Here is a 24,459-nt window from a genome sequence, read left to right on the forward strand (position 1 = left end):
TCTTTTTCATATTCTTTTCCATTATAGTTTATTATAATATATTGAGTATAGTTCCCTATGCTATACATTAGGACCTTGTTGTTTATATATTTTATATATAGTAGTTTGTATCTGTTAATCCCACACTCCTAATTTATCCCTCCCCCAACTTTCCCTTTTGGTAACTGTAAGTTTGTTTTCAAAGTCTGTGAGTCTGTTTCTGTTTTGTTAAATAAGTTCATTTGTTTCATATTTTAGATTCCACATGTAAGTAATATATATAATATTTGTCTTTCTCTGTCTGGCTTCACTTAGTATGATAATCTCTAGGTCCATCCGTGTTGCTGCAAATGGCATTATTTTCTCCTTTTTTGTGTCTGAGTAGTATTCCATTGTATATACATACCATATCGTCTTTATCCATTCATCTTTCGATGGACATTTAGGTTGCGTCCATGTCTTGGCTACTGTAAGTAGCGCTGCTATGAACACTGGGGCAGATAATCTTTTCAAATTAGAGTTTTCATCTTTTCCTGGTATATGTCCAGGGGTGGGATTGCTGGATCATATGGCAACTCTGTTTTTAGTTTTTTAAGGAACCTCCATACTGTTCTCCATAGTGGCTGCACCAGACTACATTCCCAATGTAGTGTAGGGTTCCTTTTTCTCCACAGTCTCTCCAACATTTATTATTTATAGACTTTTTAATGATGGCCATTCTAACCAGTATGAGGTGATATCTCATTGTAGTTTTGATTTGCATTTCTCTAATAATTAGCAATGTTGAGCATCTTTTCATGTATTGACCATCTTTATGTCTTCTTTGGAAAAATGTCTATTTAGGTCTTCTGCCCATTTTTTGATTGGGTTGTTCGGTTTTTTGTTACTGAGTTGTATAAGCTGTTTGTGTATTTTGGAAATTAAGCCCATGTCGGTTGCATCATTTGCATATATTTTCTCCCAGTCCATAGGTTGTCTTTTCGTTTTGTGTATGGTTATCTTCTCTATGCAAAAGCTTATAAGTTTAATTAGGTCCCATTTGTTTATTTTTGCTTTTATTTCTTTTGCCTTGGAATACTGACCTAAGAAAACATTGCTACAATTTATTTCAGAGAATGTTTGCCTATGTTCTCTTCTAGGAAGTTTATGGTGTCACATCTTTTATTTAAGTCTTTAAACTATTTTGAATTTATTTTTGTGTGTGATGTGAGGGAGTGTTCTAACTTCATTGATTTACATGTGACTGTCCAGTTTTCCCAACATCGCTTGTTGAAGAGACTGTCTTTTCTCCATTTATATATATTCTTGCCTCCTTTGTCAAAGATTAATTGACCATAGATGTGTGGGTAAATGTATAACTTTAAAGAGCTGAATTTTGAGACCCTTTAAGGAAAAGCCAGTGAAATTACCACTAATTTTGATTTTTCACTTTGTAAAACCATGGTAGTCTTCTGGAGGGAAAAAATGTACATACTAGAGAGTTTTATACTGGTACGAAGCAAATAAACAGAGCACAGCTTAGAAAACCTTCACTTTGACAATATAAAAACTCTGAGCTATACTAAAGATTATAGTCGTATTTCTCAGAAGTCACTATAGAAGTGTACATTTGAGACTGGTTGAAGTGGGCCCCAGAAGAAGATATGACTTCACTGATGTACCCTAAAAGTTATCACTAAGCCAAACGGCAGACAAGGATGTCCAGAGAGAGAGTTCTTGGTTTTAAAATCTTCATTACCTCTGCCACATCATTTGGGGGCTCTTAGAGTGCTAGCAGAGGTCACCTTCCAGATCATCCAGTCTAAACTAAATGTCCTCTTTGACAGATGTGAAAAGTGAGAAAAAGTTGCCACCCACACTTGTTTCTTCATCTGCAGACGGGATGTATTAGTCAGGGTCCCAACAGGAAATAGATGGCACACTCAAAATAAGACAATTCAAGGAAAGTTTGTTTACAGAGACAAGATTTACGAAGAAGTGGGTTTGGGGGAAGCCCAGCGGATGGTACTAACTTCAGTCTTAGTTGCAGCCAAGCTGTTACCATTCCCAGGCTTGAAGGGAAGATGGGGAGCAGTTCCTGGAGTAGAGGGTCGAGGGCCGCCCGGATGGACACTGACTCTGTGACAGCAGCACTAGCACTGCTGGCTTTGGACAGCCTTTCTGGGAGGAAATCAAGGAGTTAACGACTCAGCCTCACTCTTCTCCTTCACTCTGGACTCCTGCCTAGATTTCCCATTGGCCAAACCCAGTAAGAAGCTGCAGGCAAATGATCTGCCCCTGAGGACAGAGACCATCCAGAAGGAAGATACCCAGCACACTGTGCACACCATGCTTTTCTGCTCTTTAAGCAGGTTAGCCATAGCATAAGGATGATTCAGATCACATCTACAGTTTTCAGGGTCCTGGGGGAAGGGTGCATGAATAAAAGACTGCTAAATCAAATATTAAGCAAGAGTGGTTTACTCTGACATGTATTTTGAGTCAGGGTTGGCCTTGGCTCTACTTTATCTTATACTGTTATTGAACTGGTTCAGAAAATTGTGAACAGAGATCAAAGCAGTTTAAACAGATAAATCCACTTGTGTAAATATCCTTGAACTCCCCCCCGTCTTCCGCTCCCCCTCCTGTTGCCAAATCCATTCAGCACCTCTCGAGGCTGTTAATACATGTAATAACTGTAATAAACATCATATTTGCTTTGGTTCCAGCTGGCTCCAACCACCAAACTCCGTCCTTAGTTCCTATTGTTATCTGTGCTCAGTAGACAACTGCATTGTTATCACTAGAAGCCACCTTTGTCATAGATTTCTAAATATTGATCTTTGTACGTTGTTTCCCTCAACATGTCTTTTAGTTGACCATTATATTTTGTTTTTAAGGATATTTAGAATTATTAAACTTAGAGAACACGTAGGTAGAAGTTAATTGATTGCATTGGTGATAACTTTTCCATGTTACTTCATGCACTAAAATCTTGAAACGTTTTTCAGTTTTTATCCACTCTTTATAAAACTTTCAAATAAAAATTAATAAACCTGATTACACGTGACTTAAACTGGCTTTAAATTAGGCAGTCTTCCATCAGAAGTTTTTAGAGGCGCAGAAGTATAATGTAATAACAATAATAATTCCTAAGGAAACAATTTGCATTTTACTGTCAGGGAAATTTGTACTCAAAATCTTATAACTTAAAGTATTTGAAATCCCGTGAAATTATCATCACTTGAGATATTTTAAATTACGATGACTTAAAGTGAGGATTGAATGACTCTGGATCAGAGAATGTGGAACAGCCATGTAAATTAGTGAATTAAAACTGGGGAAGCTCTCTTGATATATGAGGTAATATTACATAATTAGGGAACAACTATTAGATTTATGTCTATTGCAAAAGGCAGTAATTTTTTATTTTAAACGTAGGCCCTACGCAGTATTGGGGTTATTTTCTTAGAAAATTAACTAGAAATGTACAATTGATCCTTTCTTTTAGAATTCAAGCATGTTGGATTCCACAAAGATTAAACCAAAAAAGATGTCTGTTTAGACAAATGCTGATAGTTCACATAGAGTATAAACCTAAACCTAATGAATGAATCTAATTCCCCTCATTTTGTTACAGTAATTTAGACCAACCAAAAATCTTGGGGATACCAAAGGGATTTTTAAATCTTAATTTTCATTGAAGTTTATCAAATGGGAATTTGACGAAAGATGTCCTACTATACAGAACACAGTTGTGGTTCAGAAGTGAATTTTGAAGTAATAGAGACCTTTTTCTTAAACCTTTCTTAAGAAAATCATTTAATCTCAAAGGGTAGCTGCATTTTTGAGATTTGCAGTCTCTTTAAAAAGTATCTCATTAAAATGTGTCAAAGTAGAGGGGAAGGTATAGCTTAGTGGTAGAATGCCTGCTTAGCATGCACAGGGTCCTGGGTTCAATCCCTAGTACCTCCATTAAGAAATGGATAAATAAATAAACCTAATTACCTTCCCCCCCACCAAAAATTTTTAAAATAAAATAAAATTTTAAAAAACATTTCAAAGTAAATTTAAAATCTTTTTTTCTGTTGGTACTTTAATTTTTTTAAATTGAAGTACAATTGATTTACAGTTTTTCAGATGTTCAGCAGTGTTGGTTCTTTAATTACAGCCTGTGTGTTTGCCTGTTGATTTGTGGATGTTCAGAATGCTAAATGAAAGGTGCTGTGCAGGGTGTTAAGGAAGAAGCACAGGGTTGAAATCAGACAGTCCTGGGGGGAGAATCCCAGCTCTTCACGTGTCGGCTCCATGACTCGGGCCAAATTACCCAACCTTTCTGAAATTGTTTCCTCAGCTATAAAATGTGCTTACTGACAGCAACTGACTGATCTTTTGCCTCTGAAATCGTCATCCAGCCCCTCCTTTCCTTTCCACTTTGCCTCCCGCACTGCCATGTTTCCATGGCAGCTGTCCACTTAAAGCTTGCTGTCTATGTAGAAAAACCTGGCAGATGTTTTTGTATGCACAAATGATTATTGTATTTCCATCTGCACATAACCTGTTCATAAAAATTGAAAAATATTTCACACCATTCCAAAACTTATCTATTCACTTAACAGTGTATCATAGACATCTTTCTATGTGAGCAGGATGAGAACTAGCTTTTCTTTTTGATAGCTGAATAATATTCCCCTGCTGGGAATTATTGTGAAGTAAACATCCTTGTGAATACCTCTTTGTATACTAGTCTGAATATCTCTATAGAATAAATTCCCACAAATGGAACTCTGGTTCAGGGACATGGGCACTATTAATTTTATACATACTGTCAGATTGTCCCCTAAGAAGGTCGTGCCAATTTACAGTTTAAAACATACAACTTTCCCATACTGTGTGACCAATCCTGAATAGTGTCATTCTGTTCATTTCTGACAATCAAGCAAAAATGATCCCCCCTTATTGTGACGGCTTTCTTCCTTCCTTCTTTCCTTTCTTTCTTGCTTTTCTTCTTTCTTACTTTTAATGAGATTGAATATCTTTGATAGTTTTTTCTTCTTCTGAATTGACTTTTCATATTTTTTATCCATTTTTCTGTTGTATTATTTATTGATGTAATTTGTTTTAGATTTTTTTCTCCCAGGTCGCCATTTGACCTAATACATTTTTCTAGCTCAATTTCTTAACATTTACATTTTGAATCTATATTGTTTCTTCTTATACATGGTGTAAAAGTAGGGATCAATCGTATTTTCTTCCAAATGGATGGCCAGTTGTCTTGCTTTAACATTTTTGAAATGCATTTTCTCTCTCTCTCTAAGATGAAATTCAGCCATCTATAAGAATACCTTATACATCTTATAAATACCACCATATAAGTATCTTATTCTATTTCTGGACTTTATTCTTTTTTAATCTATTATCACCTACTATTTTATTTGCTGTACCTTAGAATATATTTTGTTTACAAAGAACAAATCCCCCTCATCCTTATTTCTCAAACTATTTTTGGCTTCTTAAGTGTTGTCCTGCCAGAGGCACCTTACGGTCAAAGTTAAGTTCCTCCCCAAATCATTGGTCTGTCTTAAATTTTTGTGTTCATACAGGAATGATGATTACCTTTATAATATGGCTTTTCCCATCCTAGTCATGGTCTGTCTCACCGTTTATTTAGTTTTTATTTTATTACCTTCAATAATAGTATATCATTTTATTTCTATAGATCTTGCTTTTTTTTTTTTAATTCCTTGGCATTGTACATTTTGTTGTTGTTGTTACTGTGTGAATGGGATCCTTTTCCCATTGCATTTGTGTATTTACTTTTATCTTATGTCTACCATCATCTAAATTCTGGTTATGTGAAGAATATTTTGTTGTAATAAATTGTATATACCAAAACATAAGGCCAGTGTGTGTAAGGCAGAAACCCTTAGAAGTGCAACGAGATTCTGGGGGAAGGAAAACAAAAACTCAATTCTTCTTCAGAGTTTGACAAAGTATAGTAAGGATCTGTATGAGACAAGAACTTTCCACTTATAAGAGAGTACTCTCCTTACACCCTACAGAACAAAAGCCAGTTATGTGCATAGTCATAAAGAAAACAATAAGTTCTACCAAGTAGGTATTCCACAGTTTGCATTCTCTGGCTATGATACAATAAAACTACAAATCCAACAATTGAAAGTTAACTATAAATAACTTGATCACATGGAAATTTTAACTCTTTTCTAATAATTCTTCAAATAATTTTATTGTTGGATTAAAGAGAAAATTAAAGGTAAGTTACATATTATTTAAAACTGAACAAAAATGAGGAAGGTTTATTTAATATATAACTAAATGTTCTATAATTAATCAAAACTGAAAATAAATTACTGAAGTTTCAACTGAGAAATAAATTTAAAAAAACAAAGAAACTAGGAGGGGAGAATTTTAAAAGATAAAAGTAGAAATCAACTAATGATAAAATAAAGCAACAATCCTCCCAAAATAGAAATGTCTTGAAGTCGGTTTCTTTTAATTAATAATATAGCTAAAACACCTGACAAACCTGACTGATGTAAAGAGAAAACAAACTAAAAATCAGATTTTCTCTTCCTCAGAAAACCAAGAAAACAGATGAGATTAAAATAATTAGAAGAAATACCATGTACAAATTTAAGCCAACACATTCTAAAATCTAGATTAAAGATTTTTGTAGGGAAATTTGTTATCATTACCAAAATTGACTCAAAAAGAAGCTGAAACCTGAACAGACTTAATTACCAAGAAGAAATTCACGAGATTGTTAGACATAATGCTAAGAAAAATCCAACCCCAGATGGTTTTGCAAGTGAGTCCCTTGAAGGGACTGATTATTCTTATGTTGTTTATAACATACCAGAATATACAAAAGGATGCAAAACTTGCATGTCCCTAATGCCAAAACATGAAAAATTACACGAAAAAGAAAACTATAGATCAATCTCATTTATCAGTATAAGTTAATATCCTGAATAAATATTAGCAAATGGAGTCCAAGAGTCTATTACAAGAATAATAAACTATTATTAGGAATGATTTATTCCAAAAAGGAAAGGATGGTACAATATTGGGAAAGCTATTAATATAATTAATATATCATTAATAGAATAAAAGAATGATCAAATGTCATTATTAATAGACACTTTAAAAAGTATCTGCTAAAAATTCGTTATTAATTTCACTTGGTAACTAAATTTTAAAAGGAATAGAGGGAACTTCTTAAATGTATCAATATTCTTGTTATTACAGCTGTCTGAACATTTATTGGATGATTATAATAAGTATCACTGATTAAAACACTGAAAATGGAGATAGTTCTACTAATGTGTCTTTTAATGGGCAATCAATCAGAAACCAGCTTGAAATAATGCTATATTCAAATTAAACTTTTCAGCTCATATGATGCTAGACTGTTTTGGACTGAGGTGAGGAGATAAATGTGTGATCTCACAATGTGTGTGTATGTCTATAAATCACTGGACTGGAACTTGGTGGACAGTTTGCCCCTGTACTTTGGTTTACAGGGTATCAGAGAAATAGGGAAGTCTTCCTCTAGCTAGAAATATTAGTAAAGCAGAAATAGATTATGTAACAACAACAACAAAAAAAACCACAGCCCAGAGTTGGACACTCCTCTTAGCAAAAATAGTGAGTACCGTCTTTTGAGGGTTTGCCTGGTAGTTGAATTTTGCCCAGTTGTCTTCTAGGAGTGATTGCCTTAAAATCATTAATTTGATATTTGTTAAATCCCAATTGTTATGTGCGCAGTATTGTGATGGGCATTTACATACATAACAATGGATAAAATTGGGTCCATGTCCTCTGGAACGACCCATATTATGAACTATGATACAAGGTATATTTTCAGGGGGTTCAAGGAGGTGATGGCATCAAAGCTGAGCTTTGCAGGATAAGCAGAATTTCTACATGTGGAGGAGAAAGTGGAGCTTTCCAGACTAGAACAGTGTCAACAAAAGCATGGAGGCAGGAGCTGGAGGATATGTTTGAATAATTGAATGGTACTCAAACCTAGCCAAAAGTTAGGGTTACCTCAAGAATTTTAACCAAAAAAAAAAAGAAGGCAGAAAAAGAACTCCAAGGGCCCCACTCATGAAAATCTAATTCAGTAGAGACAAGATGAGGCCCAGAAACCTGCGTCTTTCTAAAAGCCCCCGGATGACTATGATGAGCCCGTGGTGCAGTCTTGTCTGTAGCTGAGCTGTGAGGGATATGGAAGTACTGCAGAAGATGAGGCTGCAGAGGTACATTGGAGCCAGGTGATAGCAATGAGTAAGATTGCTTTGATATTGTACGTTTGTTCATGTTCTTTTTTGTTCTTTCCATTACATTATCATTAGGTTACATTCCTCTAGTAGGTATCAATCGGATAGCCCTCGACAGAACTAGACCCCTTGTGTGAATTCCAAGCAAAACATGTTAAATGAGATGAAGAGAAGGGTATTAGAGGGATGAAGAGGAGGCTATCACCCCAAAACTTAAAACAGCAACCATGTCATTCTCACTTACAATCCTGTGAGTTGACTAGACTCAGCTAGGCAGTTCTGCTCCACGTGACGTTGGCAGGGACCACAGTCATCTGACAGGCTGAAATGCTCAAGAGGACTCACTCACAGGGCTTTCGGCTAAGAGCTCAGCAGGGGCTGTCAGTTGGAACATCTCTGTGGGCTGCTCACTGCATGGCAGCGTGGTTCCAAGAGGAAGCATCTCAAGAACAAGCTTTCAGAAAGGCCCAGGCTACCAGGCTTCTCATGACCTAGTTTTGATAGTCTCGGATGTTGCTTCCACTATATTCTATTAGTCAAGCAAGTCACTACAGCCAACTCAGACTCAGTGGAAGGTGAATTAAACTCCAACCCTTAGTGGGAGGAGTGTGTGCATATAAGGGAAAGAAGGAAATTGATAGCAACCATGGTTTTTGAGAATTGCTACTGCCGTCTTAATGCACTAAGTACTAAAGGATCAAAGTACATAAAGCAGAATTTCAAGAAATTTAGACAGACATCAACCAAAGTAGAATTAGGTAGAACAGTAAGTAATGACAAAAGGAATCTGAATAATATAAAATGCTTATATAATAGGTTCACGTATTGAATTTCTTATCTGACAGTAAAGAATATACCTTCATTTCAGACAACCACAGAATAAGCCCCTATGTACTGTTTACTTGAACTGCTATAAATGCTTATAAATCTGGCGCCTTAATGATTTGTTTTCCTCACCTCTCAACCTTGCAGAAATCATTACAGTTGTCCTTGTTTTATCTTTTGTTATTGTATATTATTATGTTTATATACACTGCTCAATATTAAAGGAGGGTCTTCCCATTTTGGAATCCCTTCCTCCGGATGACTTTTTACACACAGTATAAACAATTGGATTACACATTGTCTCTTAAGTTCTTTGTTTTTTGTTTTCTGAAAAGAGTGACATTGAAGGGGGCTTTGTTTTGATTCCCCATAGTCTCCTGATAAGAGTAGTTTTGACTCGCCCTGGGTGCTCTGGAGACTTCAGGGTCACCCTTCAGCAGGCGCTGGAATCACCTCACTTCCCAATAATGCTGATGTGGGAACTGAGCTGAAATCGTTGCCGTCACCAGTTTTCCATGTATTTTTTTTTAAAGCCCCTTAAGAAAGAATCATTTTAAGATTAGGTGTTTTTTTTTTTTTTTAAGGCTTTGCTCTGCTTTCTGAAACTCAGTTATATTACCATCCTAGTAAGACACCCAGAGTCTGAGGTGGGAACCCAGGTTGTGGGGATGATGTAATTTCCTGACCTGTCAGTGTTGAGTCCCAGTTCTTGCTTCTATCTCAGCGTCCCCATGTGATTTGAGGAGTGTTCTGCACGAGACCCCCCGGGATGAGGCATTTGCGCCAACAGCCGTCTTCCTCCGTAACACTCAGACCCCTTTGCCGTTGCAGGTCGTCACGCTGTGGTACAGAGCTCCCGAGGTCTTGCTTCAGTCCAGCTACGCCACCCCTGTGGATCTCTGGAGTGTCGGCTGCATATTTGCAGAAATGTTTCGTAGAAAGTAAGAAACCCCTTTTGTTTCACTCCGTCTCCCTTGGAAAGAAACTTCTAGGCTTGGGTAATTTCCATGGCAGCCCAGCATTTCTGTTTCAAGCAGGATCACGGTAGCCAGATCCACTTGCCTCTGGCTCCGGGCCACTTCCAAGCCTGTCCTGAAACCGCCTTCTCAGTCCTTACAGCGTAGTGGTGTGTGTTGTAGCTTCCTGCTCTTGGAAACTCCGTTTGGAAGGGAACACTCCACTGTTCTTATGATTCATTTTGGTTTTGTTGGCGATGATAGGATGTGGTAAACATGAAGCATGGTATGGTTTTGTTTTTGTGTTTTAGTGAGGAAGCATCCTCAAGGTGGGCTTTTCCACAAGAGGAGGACCAGGGCTGTTAAGTATGTGGAAATTTTGTTGGTGGGAATGGTTGAAAAAACAGAATGTTTAGACTGAAAAGGAATAGGCAAGGAAGATGTCAGAGCTCTGTCAGAATATGTTAAATGCTGTTGTGTGGAGATGAGACATTCAGGCACTAAAGGGCATATCTAGGACCAAAGATATTAAAATTACAGAAATAAAGTTCTTTTGCTCAGAAGCGAAAATAATCCAATGATTAGAGTTATCTGAAGAGAAAATTGGGGTTCGTGAAACTAGTGCTTTCTCAGTGGATGTCCAAGAAGAGACTGGACCAACGCACGCTGGTGATGTGTTTGGCGTCATTCCTAGAGTGGGGGTGGGGTGGGCTTGATGGCCTCCAGGGCCCCCCTGATGCCAGGAGCCTGTGATCCATTTGTTTGATTTTTAGGTCACAAGAAATAGCCAAACAGTATAATAAAGACCTGCCAGGAAAATAATCCATACCTGGGTACTAAATTCAGCCTGGTCAAAATTAAACAGGGAACCTAAGCATAACCTAATCTTTCTTTGTTTTCTGTTTTTATTTCCATGGGAAATGTGAGCTGGGAAGCTAACTGAATTCCCACTGGAGATGTTATATTATTCAAAACATAGCTATATGATAGCTCACAAGAAAAAGATGTGGTCAGCCATTGCTTGTTGGCTTGTTGGCTTGTTTTAACCCAATGAAGTTTTGCACATGTGATAAATTTGGGGGCCTGTTTCTAGACCTCAGCTGATTCATCTGTAGTTCACAGGGGATGATCATGGCAAGGTGCTCGAAGTACACAGATGTTTCCTGCAGGCCTACTGTGTGCTCATTACAGGACCAAACCTCTTCCCTTGTGTTGCATTTTATTCCTCACAATAAAAGAGAACAGAGATGCAGTGGTAAATTTGTCTAACAACAAACTGCTAAAAAGTAGCAGGGGGATTACTCCAAAGGCTGTCTTGTGAGTCTGGTGTTGTTTTCCTAACACCAGAGGGAGGGAAGAGAAAAAATTACTGAATTCAACTGCAGTGTTTACCAAATAGGCTAACGTAGTGGTTTTGGAAGTGTGGTCCTTGGACTAGCAGCGTCAGCATCACTTGGGGACCTTTTTGGAAGTGCAAATTCTTGGACCCCACCACAGACCTGGATCAGGGCTGAGGCCTTCTTGGGCTGAGGCCCAGCAACCTGTGTTTTCACAAGCCCTCCAGGTGACCCTAATCCAGCCCCCAGGGTAAGGACAGAATCACCAGGAATGGGCAGGCTTTAAATATGCAACTCCCAGAACTCTCCCTTGAAATTTTGATTCAGTACTGGGCTGGGGCCTGGTGTTATTGTTTTTAAAAGTGCATCAGGTAGCTCTTTTCATCAGGCAAGTGTGGAAAACATTAGGTTAAAGGCTTATGGTGAGAACCAAGAATAATTAACTGTCAGTGTTGTAGTGTGGAAGGTTGGACTGTCGTTCCAGCTCATCCCACGAATAACTTGGTGCAGCTGAGACTTGATTAGAGAAAATCAATATTTTCTCAACTATTTATTGAAATCACATTGATGTGTCTAGAATTTTCCTCAAATGTAAAGTTTGGGGCATTCTTTTGTTACGTGGGCAGGGTGATCAGTTATTTTTCAATAGTATGAAATGTGGATACCAGCCGTAGTTGATACAACTGATCCTTTTTCTGAAAAATGTTAAAAGAAGGATGAAATTTAAGATATGTAAAGTGTTCTCTGGTAAGGAATGTGCTGTATTTTAAAATACAGGTAGTCACCAGCTATGGAACAATTGCAGCCCAAATTTTCATTTTACAGCATTAAAACATTTTCCCACTGAAGTGGTAGTATAGTTGGTAATCTAGATCCCTGTCTAGCCTACAGACTCCTATCTAATCTGGAGCATGTATGTAATATTATTCATCAAAACCTATTTTCTACTTAAAACTTTTTTTCTCTAGGGGAAAATTCATTCTGTATTCCGATGCAGGGTGACAGGAATACCCATCTCTTAACAAGGACTTAACTTACAGACACAAACCAGAGTAGCCATTAAAGCATTAGATGTTGAGGTACATTGGGTAGAGGGACTCAGTGTTGGAGGCTCAGAGAAAGACTCCTTTGACGACAGTGACAACAGTCACTTCACTCTTCTGGGAAAGTGAGATGTAGGGTAGAGACCCACTGGCTCTTCAAATGTGCACAAAAACCCCTTCTCTTGGAGTCTTGCACAGAAGGAGTAAATTGAGAAATAATTGTCTGGAGAGCGGATGCAATATCAAAATCCAGGCCCGTGTGCCTTTAAGGCTGAAGGAGAATGAATCCATCTGGGCCTCCCACACACCCTTCCCAGGGCGGGTGCCCTGTCTCCTAGGTAGTTCCTGCCAGCTTGGCTGTGACCTTGAAAACGGCCATGGGATCTGACCCTTGTTCCTGCTTGGTTCACATTTGGTATTTCCTGTGATAACACCCAGATATCTGAATGTGCGTGCTTCTTACTTATTTCAGCTGAGTTCTAGGGTCCAGCCACCGGCTTGACTCCTGATTCACTGGACCTCTTGAAGTGTCCAGCTGAGAATTCACAAGCCGTGGATTCTGGAAGCAGACTCCCTCATTACCCTAGGCTAACCTGGCACGTGTCCACCCTGGGCTCCTCCTAGTTGCTGTGCAGTAGCTCCCAGATTTTGTCATCTCTTTTAACACTTTGATGGTCTTTACTGTATTCCTATCATAACTATACTTACTTAATTTTTTACTATCTTAAATCAGTTTACTTTTTTATTTAACCTCATCCTAAGCAAAAATATATAACATCAGAGATTTGATGAGCCAGTTATTTATTTGTCAAGTATACACCAAACTATAAATGAAACCCTTAAAATGAAGAAACTTAGTCCATGTTCAGCCCCTGAAGTCATCTCCTGTGTCACGTGTGGTATATGTCACATGTTGGAAACAGGTGTTTCATTCTAGTCTACAAATAACTTCTTGAGTGGCTACCATATGCAAGGCCCTTTTGGAGAGGGATAACTTACAGTGGAACTGAGGTGTAATGGAGGCATTGCATGCACAATGAGCCAGTTAACCAGGGCTTGGGGTAAATGGTGTGAAGTTAGACTTCTGTGAATGGGTTTAAGAAGAAGAGAATCTCCAGAAAGGAGGGAGGTTTCTCAGTAGAGAGCTAGGTGTCAAGGGGTCGTCCGAGGTCATGTCTTAGTTGTTTATACAAGACCATTGAGGAATCACCATTTATGCATCAGCAAGGCTCACCATCTTCCGTAACCTAGGGAGAAAAAAGGAAGCAGAAGGAGTTAACACTTGTCCGTCATGTGACGGCCCCAGGGCTGGGTCCTTCACCTGCGTTATCTCACTGACCCTGCATTCTGAGGACTGTTCTCCAGTTTCTAATGTATGAACTAGAGCTTTCCACAAGGAGCGTAAATATCTTGTCCACGGGCACACAGCTCTTAAATAGCGAGCCAAATTTGAACCCAGGTCCATCTCACTCTGTAACCTTTCATTCTTTCACCCTGCCATGTTTCTGTGCTGGCTTTGGTTTTACCTACTAGGCCATACTTTTTTCTGGAATGTTTTATGCATTATCACAATGTAGCAGCAATAATATTTAAGGAGGTCAAGAAGCAAACCACAAGTTTAATAGCTTTGATTTCCAGTCTCTCCTGTAGGGAAAGGCTGACCAATTTTCTGTGGTATTATTAAGGGTGCATGCCTTCTATTCTAAAAGGGAATACCTAGGAAATACGAACTCAGTAAAAAGAATCTTCCGGCAGATGGTTGACAAAGAGCCAGAGAGTTTAAATACCATCTGTCATTATTATCTGGGTTTAATAATTGCCACGCTGACCTCCAATAGCATTCTACAAAAATGGATAAGAACTGGATCTTTTATCTTCCTCCTTTAATTCTTTGTCGATGACTAATCCATCTTTACTCTACACTGAGTTATATTTTAATACTAAAAAAAGTATGAATTTGGTCAGGAGACAGCTAGCCAGATTGAAGGATGGGATAAGATATGAAGGGAGGGATGGACAGATGGACAAGATAGATTGATTTTTGACTTCATGGCAAAATAAACTCGACAGTTGTTAACTCTCCACATATCTATCCTGTGATCCTGGTCAGAACTATTGTCTGTGGTTTGAAAGTTACAGGGTTTTCCAAGTTACGGCAAAGTCAGAAAAAGAAAACGCGCATTTAAAAAATAAAACATGCTACTGATTCTTTGAATATAGAGATTGTGGTAAACAGATAGTAATTCTTAGAAGTTTTGAGTTGCCAGCTCTGATGATCCCCAGCTAAGAAATGCCGGATGCCTCCAAGAAGAACATTACAAATACAGTCACTGTTAGAAGGAAACACACAAGGCTTCATGGTCACACTCCCCCTTGTATGGTGGCCTCTCTAGGTGTGCCGTCATTGATTTCTATGAATTAAACACCCAGTCACTGAGAAACTGACAGTGAAACTGTCCTTTGTGGCTGAGTGGTCTGTGAGCAGTTATCTTTAAAATGTCACTGAGTGCCTTGCAGCTGTCCCATTGGTTACTGTGTTGGTATTTCCCCATATTTGCGTGCTCTCCTTAGTGACATCAGGGAAATAAGACCCTTGACCAGAATAGAGCTGAACCCCAAGGCACCAGAAGGCAAGCCCCTAGCCTATGAGAGGAAACCCATCACCTCAGGTTAGGTAAGCACATGCCTGTGGAAACCACGGCACTCTCTGGACCTTCAGATTTCTTGTCTCTTCTTGGACATTTTCTTGGGCCTTTTTTATTTCTCTAGAGAACCAACCAAATGGGAGAAACTCCAAAGGAGCATTGTATTGAGTGAGGAAATACCCAAGATGGTACCCAGGAAGAGAGCTGTTCCTGGTTGAGTAATGCCTGCGAGGTAGTTCTAAGTAAAAACACATGAGTGCTTTTTTAATGGGATCAGTGCTGACTTTTCTTATTCTTGATGTGTATCTTGCTTTAACATGAACTTTTCTTAATGTGCTTGTTTTCACGGTGTGTACTGGGAGGCCACCATCAGGCCTGGACTTTCCCAGTTGGGCCGGTCTTCAGCCCTCCAGCTTTGCTTCTCCAGTGTGGCACCCTCGGTCTGCCTGCTATTTGTGGACTTCCGATAAATTGATCTTCCTATTGTTACCCTTTTTCAAAAACTTGTTAAAACTGGTGTAGTGTCCTTGGTCCTCAAGACCTTCTGAAGAAGCCCCAACTTTATTCTGGCTGTCACACATCTTATCCTCCAAGATATAATTATAAGTGAGTGAAAGGGACTTTCCTTTTGGCCCCAAAACATGCCTTAAGGTTCTCCTCATTAGAATCCATGCACTTATTTTACCTTGGGTGCCCACCTGCTTTGTCTCATCTTCCAAAGCTAAACCTAGAGCTGTCTCTTCAGGGAAGAGACCAGCCTCACCACCACCCTCCACCTCAGCAGCAACTCCGCGTTCTGCGTAAACCTGCTCCGCAGCACCTTCCTTCGCCACGTTCCATCTGTGCACACGCATTGTCCTTCGCAGCTGCAATCGCAACGTGACACAGAGCACTGTTCTTCCTGGGGGACCAGGCACCTGAGTCTTTTCCAGCCCTGCCTCTGCCAGCTCTGTGACCGAAGGCCAGCCATAGCCCTCTGGAGCTTAATGTCTTTATCTGTAAAGTGAAGAGGCCAGGAGAGACTTAATATCCCCTCCTTTGCGTAGTCCAGGAGTGCCCAGCTCTTCTTGTCCCCATGCTCAGCTTTATTCAGAGCAGCCTGATTTCATCTTTTTTATATACTGGGCTTCTGAGATTTAAAAGGGTTTAAAAATATGGGAGTAGTGGGGAGGGTATAGTTCAGTGGTAGAGTGTATGCCTAGCAAGCATAGGGTCCTGGGTTCAATCCCCAGTGCCTCCATTAAAAAATAACTGAAACTTAATTATCTTCCCCCACCCACCCCACCCCCTGGCAAAAAAAAAGTATACAGTGCTGTATGTCAATTATATCTCAATAAAAGTGGGAGGAAAAAAATTTTTTTTAAAACTTGGGAGTAGATAATGTCCAAGACTGACTCCAATTCTGATATTCTTTGCTTTGGGGTAGAACCACAGCTTGGTCATTTCTGGAACTCATCATGTCTAGCACCGCTCACACTGTTGACACAGATTATTACATTACACATCCTTGTGATGGTCCTGAGCACTTGACATACATGATTTAATGTAATCCTCCCAAGTGACTTGCCCCAGGATCCCACATCTGAGGGTAACAGTATAACAACTGGTGGGTGGGCGTGGGTGTGTGTACATGCCGTCTTCTCTATCCTGCTGTTCCTTTTTTCCATACATTTAAATATATAGATATATTCCATGTGGAATATCTAATAAGGGCTAAGCCAGCTCTGTCCAATAGAAAATAGAATGTGAACTATAAGTGTCATTTTAAATTCTCTAGCAGCCACATTAAAAGATGTGAAAAGAAAAAGGTATAATTAATTTTAGTAGTATATTTTATTTAACAGAGTATATCCAAAATACTATCATTTCAATAGGGAATGAATATAAAAAATATGAATCACATACTATATTCTTTTTCAATACTAAGTCTTCAGACCCCAGTGTGTATTTCATGCTTACAGCACATCTCAGTTCGGACCAGCCACATTTCAAGTGCTCAGTAGACATATGTACCATACTGGACAGCGTAGGTCTAAACCATCGAATCAAACGATACAGGAGAAACAGACAACTCTCCGTTTATCAGGAAGGGGAGAAAAAAACAAGTCAGTGCCCTTCTACCCCCAGGCGTATTGATTTCTCAGTCTTCTATTCCCTATGTCATCTTTTCTAGTTTGGGTGGAGGCTGTAGAAGTTGAGGTCCTTGATGTAAAACCAGCAGAGCTGAGGTTGAAGCAGCTGCTTGGCCTTTGTCTCTGAATCAGTGGTGCTTGGGCGCCAATCTGCAAACGTCGTGTTTGTCAGCCCTGGCAGATCTTCCCTGATGTGCCGTCTTTAACAGTTGCACCTGGGAACCTCGCGGCCTCCGCGATCTCTCATTCCACACGCCGCTTTCAGAAACAGGAATTGTCAAGGGAAGGAACAACTTTGGAGATGCCAGTTAGCTTTGTTTTCTTTAACCACAATTTAAAATAGGCTGGTAGCAAAAATGCCAAATGGTACAGAAGTATAAAAAGTGAAATCATCTTTCCTATACTCCCATCCAAAATCCGCTTACCAAAGATAACCCCTTGGGTATACCTCCAGGTCTTCCTTACTGCAAATTCGAAAGTATATGTTTACACTATGTACACACACACACACATCTCTCCATTTCCCTCACAGAAATGGGCTTACACTATGCACTGTACTCTTTTGTGCATTGCCTTATTCATTTTATTGTATTATGATACATTATGTCAGTTCATAGAGACCTAACTCATTTTTAAACTGCTGAATAACTGTCAGCTCATTTGTTGCATAATTTAATTTCCCACTGATGGACATTTAGGAGTTGATTGGTTGGTTTTGGTCTTATTACAAACAATATTACAGTAAAATCCTTCTGCTTATTTTGTGGAACATTTGTCCAAGTATTTCTGTATGGTAAATTCCAGAGTGAAATTATAGGGTCAGATAACACGCATATTTAAAATTCTGCTAGCTAAACCAAATTACCCTCCAGCAAGCTTCAAGTAAACTCTGTTTTTACCTTAAGGTAGGAAGTAGGATTGAGATTATTCTTGAAGATTAAGAAAGCTTGTCACGCCTGGGGGTGGGGGGCGGGGGGGAGAAAGCTTATCAAAAGTAAAACAAGACCACAGACTCTTTCCTAAGCCTGGGCTACCTCCTACCTCTTCTACCCGTATTTTAAAATAATATCAAGAAGAAAACGTAAGTGAATATGGTAATTTTAGAAAAGCTGTTAGGTTGGTTTGAAGCATAAGAGACCTCTTTCAACTGTAAAATTAACTGTGGGTTTCCTTTTTATCAGTTGTGTAGTGATAGGGAAGGAATCAACCTCATTTTGTCAGTTAAAAAAAAATTATCTTAAGATAAAGTCCCAGGCAGATTTTCAGACTAGTTTTTTCCAGAGGACAGACAGCTTGAAGATCATTCTGCAAGCTGTAATACATAGGCTGGGAGGATAATGTGTACTGAGTTCTGACCTTCGTTCTAGGCAGGATGTAGAGCCTGGGCCGTCTCTTCCTCCTAGTCTTCTCAGCCACCAGACCTCATGCAGCCTTACTTCAGCTTTTGCCTTCTGGGTCTACTCATTGGAATAACTCTGGAGGCCCCTGCATCAGCCCCTTTCTCTAAATAGGAGAAGAATCAGACTAATAGTCTCAGTTCTACCTTGGACATAAAGTCTCAGGTCTTCCTGGTCACATCCTTCAACTGTTGATTTGGATAAAACATATTTAATTTGAGGCAAGAAGCCACCCATTTTTTTAAATTTTAAAATACTGGCAGAGAAAGTAGCTGTTTTATACATTGAAACCCAAGTCTTACCAGGCTAACCTCTACTCAGTCAGAGGCAAACTTTTCGTCTTTGTCTCCTGGCTCTTATGAACGTGAGTTGCCTCCCAGCCCCACAAAGTAAAAAGTACCAGGCTTGCGCAAAATTATTTTAGCTGGAGCTTGGAGCTTGGATCTGAGTTGAGTCTGGTCTTGGTAATGCCTTCAAAGCATTATGTGACATGACATTTGTTGCTTTATAAGAGCCATGCAGATTTACTGGACAAGACAGTAGATACAGTGAGTAGTACAGGGCATTTCAGATAAATTAAATTTATGTGATTGTATTATATGCCTAAATAATCTTCCACACCGTAGTACTAAGACGCTAAATTACAGCAAATGGTAAGGTGTGACAGAATATTCTGCTTGGTCTTGTCACATCATGGTAGGTCATAGTGACAATCTGTCAGCAAGTCCCTGTGACCACTGCTGTGGGCTCTGTGTCTTTCTGATACCCATGCTCCATGGTTTTGCTCTGTGTTTCTTTCTCCTCCCATCTGGTCTTCCCATGGTGGCTGGAGGAGCTAATGTCTGATTAGACCCAGCGCTTGGCCTGAGGAGCATTGAGCATTTACTTATAAAAGTACAAGTTATTACCTAGTTATCTTTCTTTCCCTCCTTTCATCTTTTTTTTTTTTTTTTACCCTTTACCCTTCCTCCAGACTTCTCTCCTCCCCTCTTTCCTCACTTCCCTTTCTCTCCCCCACTGTCCCTCTGGCACTCTCTCCCTCTCTTCCTTCCAGTTTAACTGTGGGAAATACAGAGCATTCAGCATGGCCTCTCATATCTACCTTCTGATAATACATGGTAGTATTGAGTTTCTGATTTACTGCTCCAGTTTTTCTGGCTAAATTAAATTTTCAGGGATCAAGATTTACTCAGATATAGGCTTAAGAGCTGTTGGCTACTCAAGGGTGTTGTGTGTGTGTGTGTGTGTGTGTGTGTGTGTGTGTGAGTGTGTATGCACTTTAATAAAACCAGTAATCTGGTTAAGATATTTCTGAGTCTTCTTGGTTTCTTATAAACATTCTACAAAGTCTTAATATGAGAAAGAAAGATGTGACAGAGACAGCTATAGACATGTGGGCTGTATTTACTTGCAAATTGAAATATTGCAAGGGACAATTCAAAAATGGCAGGTTTCCATGGAAACTAGATTTTACTCTGGGCTGAATTAGACCCTACCAGCTCTTCTGTTATCACTGGCATGGTTAAAGGTTGCTGGACACTCTCAGTCCAGAACCTGGGAGAAGTTCCAAAACTCTGGAAGTCAGGCATCCAGGAGCCTGCCAGATGTGTCTGTGCTATGTTGTCCAACTGTTTAATTGGTAATAATTTTATGTACTAATCTTTCAATATTAAGAAGCAATTTGGAAGACAATTGCTATGTCCATTTTGCTGGTCAGAGTCATATTGAATTCTCCAGGTATCCGCATGCAATAAAAGTTAATTTCAAAGACACTCAGGTAAGTGGTCTACAGCCCCAATTAAAATTGGCACTGAACAGAATACTTAGACATTTCTCATTTTTCTCTAGACTAGTACCTTTTTTACACATTGCATATGAGCAGCTTCTTGTTATATGACCTCTGAGCCCTGATCAATTAGAAGTCATTAAAAATTTTAGGAGCTTTTACTTTAAAATGATACCTACTGCTCACCCCACCTCCTGTTTCTTACTGAAAAGACAGAAACATCCAACACTCAAAATTAAGACTAGCAATGAAATAATTATCAAAATTATTTGGAAGAATTCCCATTTAGCCAGCACTAGATTAAAAAACCCATTTGGTGACTCAGGTATGTTATGTGCACCTGGAAACAGACAGACCTTTTTTCTCCCTCCTTCATTCCCTGTTTCAGAAACACAGAGTTGATTTCAGTTAAAAAAAAAAAAAAAAAAGGGTCAACTGTTCCCACCAGTTACCCTTTTGAGATCTATCTCCACAGTGGTGTTGACTCTCTGCCGCCAGTATTCTACCTCTGTCTCTTTCAGGTATGAGTACAAATACCAGAGAAACATACGTGCAAAAAAAGGGATGGGGGAGTGAGAAGAATGGCATATTTAGTAGGCAGAGACAGAGACATGAAAGCAGTAGTAGGTGAAACATGGGGGAAATTGATCTCAGAGCCACTGAGAGACCATTCAGTGCTCACAGAATGAGTCAAAGTAATGTCTCCATTTTGTTGACTACACATTGTCTGGATAGATTACCCCTCTTAGAAGAATGAGAAAAACGAAAAGAATAAAATTCTTATGACTTTTGAAAAAAATACTACCAAGCAAGGCAAGTAACATTATCCAGAAGCCTAAATAATTAATAATAATAATAATAATAATAATAATAATAATAATAATAATATAAAACTCTAGAAACAAGCAAAATCAGAGGAAATTTCTAAAAATCAGGAGAGTAACTCAAAAGAATGCTAGAAGACATTCTGTCTAAAACAGAAACAAAAGGCAGCCAGTATGAGCATTCTGAAATGCAAAAGCAGCAAACTGAGATGGAAAGGGAGAGACGTAAAATGTGAAATTGTAAGGAATCAAGGACAGTGGCACAATTGAAATCCAAGAGGAGGGAGTAAAAAGTAGAACGAATACTGTAGGAAATTGAATCCTTGCTGTGAAGGACAGTATTGAGAAGTTCTCACAGAATACTGATGAAAAGAACAAAAGGCTTTAAGTGATAATAAAAGAGCAAATATGAGGACTAGAGAATGGAAATCTGGTGTAAGAAATCGATGGTCTTGAAATGCAGTAATCAGAAACATAAACTGAGACGTGACTTGAGTGTGTGGATTAAAACGTCTCACAGAATTTGGAGGAAATCATTGAAAGAGCAACACCAGTGGTTGGGATGCTCAGGACAGTGGGTACAGAAAATTCAACTTAGATCAGCAAAAGAATAAGGAATGCGTTAGCTTACAGAAACGGTGATTCCAGAGTTGAGTGAGCTTCAGGGTCGGCTTCATCCAGAAGCTGCAGCTCCATTTCTCTGAGGCCCTTTCCTGTGTTTTGGCACCTTTGAAGACTGTCTTCCCTCATGGCAAAGTGGTTATGGTAGTTGAAGGTTTCATAGCTGCACACTAGACCACTTGGACAAAGAACATATTCCTTTGTACCAGGGTTTCAAGCAAGAGTGCTGAAATTCATCCCCAGAACTGCTGATGACATATGCCTACACTTGAACCAGGGACTGAGACCAGAGAGATGGAATCTGCTGATCGGATAGGCAGTAGTCTGAAGACCATGAGGCTCTGTTACTAGGGGCAAGGGGAAGGTGGATACTGGGGAGGCAACCCGTGGACTCCACTGCAGAAACAGACACAAAGCACATCCTGGCATGTGTCTGAATTGCATGGAGAAAGAAAAAAGCCTGTGAAGACCAAATAAATGTATTTGAAAAAATACAAAAAAGAAGGAAAATCAGGCTGGCCTCAGACTTCTCTTTTATTTAACTAAAAGCCAGAGGAGAATAGAGAACTATCTAGATTTGAGGGGGAAAGTCTGTGACACAAGAACTTTCTTCTCAGGTGAGTTGTCCCAAGTGTGTGAAGGCAACAAAAAGGTTCCAATGTGTAAGGATTCAGTTACTGTTTGTTTATTAAATACCATTTGGGTGTCCTTGAGTTGACTGAGAGGGATATCAGAATTAATGCATCAGGAATGGGTGGCCATTCTTGACGAAAGAACTGGTGGGATTTCCTGAGGGATTCTGTCGACACTCAGCTCTTCACAGAAGTTCTGAGAACTGTGACTTCAGTAGCCCTCACCTGTTTGTGCTGGCCATACTAATGACCCCATAGGAATGTGGTTGGGCCAGTGTATTTTTTCACAACGGCATCTGGATGAAACTTAAAAGCAAGTAATTTCATTATTAATTAATAGTCCTTATTATGAGAATAGCCCTGTAATTGGACTTCAGAAATTCCCCTGAAAAAGCTTCAGGCAGAGTGTACCATCAGATTTAAAAGTCTAATTAAATGGGACTAAAATTATGTTTCATTTTAGCCCACCTATGGCTAGAAAGAAATGGTTTCTAAAGACCTTCAAGAAATAGAGAGGAGTAGGTCAAAGTTTAAAAAAAAAACAAAGAAGAAGAAAACACTAAAGATGAAATAAAAAGGAGATGAATGGGATAAGAAACAATTATAAAGGTGTAAAATGGAGTAGCCAAATTACAGTCCCCTTAGGAGGCACAAAGAGCAGAATTGACTCTTAGGAGAATTGAGGAAATGATGCAAAAGGCAAATCTGGTTAAACTTTCAAGTGGGTGGCATGTTCCTTCTAATATAATTTCTTACATCTTCCCATTTTTCTTTAACACTGAATTTTTCTGTGTAAAGGTTATCTATATTAAACAAAAACTGGAATTGATCAAAACGTTCAACATGAGTGGAACTGCTTAATAAACAACCACGTTTCTATACAATTTATAAAGGGTGTTGGAATACGAAAATGTGTATGCTGTGGGGTTCCTGGAAGCCAGCTCTCATGTTATTGAGATGCCTCAATGTTGTTAATATTACTGCATCCCTTACTCATTGTTAAAATGTTGACATGCTTCCATTTTTACCCATTGGTCAAAGGTCCACTGCCCAGAGTACCCCCAGTTCCCTAGGTGCCCCTGCCTCTCTCCTAAGATCCCCAGGGCCTCCCTAGGAGCCAACTGCAGGGTTACTAGCTGACGTTTCAGGGTTATCCAGAATTCTGCTCCAGCCTTTCATGTTTAAAAAAAATTTTTTTTTAGTATTATCTCAGGCTATGGAGATGATATCCATTTGCAGTAATCCCTGTATTATCTTTAAGTCCCCTGAAGTCATCCTGTGCTCTGGCAGGCATTTCTTCCAGCTGCTATTTGCTCATCTAAGGGAGATCATTTTTCTTTTTCTATCAAAGACCTTCCACCAGTCCCCAACTGGCTGCTGATTTTTATCCCGCTTCCCAGGCCTTAAAGCCTTCTGGAAATGGGTTAAAACTAGGAATTTAATATCTAGCAGTGAAATTCTTCCATTGTTTGTTTTTGGTTTGGGGTTTTTTTGAGGCATAATAATTCGCCTCTGTTAGCCACGTTGGCACAGAAAGGTTCACCCAAAGTGGTACCCAGAATGGCCCCTAAATGTGTCTGAATATGCCCCTAATTTATTTTGTTATAATGGCAAAAGGGATTTTGCAGATGTGACTAAGGTTATGAACCTTAAAATAGATTATTCTGCATTATCTGGGTGGGCCCAGTCTAATCATATGAGCTCTTTAAAAGAGAGAACTTTCTCAGGCTGGAGGCAAAAGAGATGGGGCAGAAGGGGAAGTCAGAGAGATTCCAAGTGTGAGAAGGATTTGACCCACTGTTGCAGCCTCTGAGATACAGGGGCCACGTTAGAACTGGAGAGGGGCCTCTGGGAGCTAAGGATGACCCTGCTGACAGCCAGCAAGAAAACAGGCACCTCAGTAAAACAACCACATGGGACTGGATTTGGCCAACAACCCACATGAGATGGGAAGCACATTCGTCCCCAGAACCTCCAGAAAGGATCACAGCCCTGACATC

General features: G+C 39.3%; 1 protein-coding gene across 6 annotated transcripts in view; it reads left to right on the forward strand.

Moving 5' to 3' along the window:
* Nucleotides 1–24,459, forward strand: part of CDK6 (cyclin dependent kinase 6) — a 215,570-nt gene that overhangs the window by 143,487 nt on the left and 47,624 nt on the right. For all 6 annotated transcript variants that reach the window (XM_032483999.1, XM_032484002.1, XM_032484001.1 and 3 more), the window contains exon 5: nt 9,918–10,027. In XM_032483999.1, coding sequence (XP_032339890.1) covers nt 9,918–10,027 — 110 coding nt within the window. The remainder of the gene's footprint in view (nt 1–9,917; nt 10,028–24,459) is intronic.

The sequence above is a fragment of the Camelus ferus genome, chromosome 7, assembly GCF_009834535.1.
Source record: "Camelus ferus isolate YT-003-E chromosome 7, BCGSAC_Cfer_1.0, whole genome shotgun sequence".
NCBI classification, from domain to species: Eukaryota; Metazoa; Chordata; class Mammalia; order Artiodactyla; family Camelidae; genus Camelus; species Camelus ferus.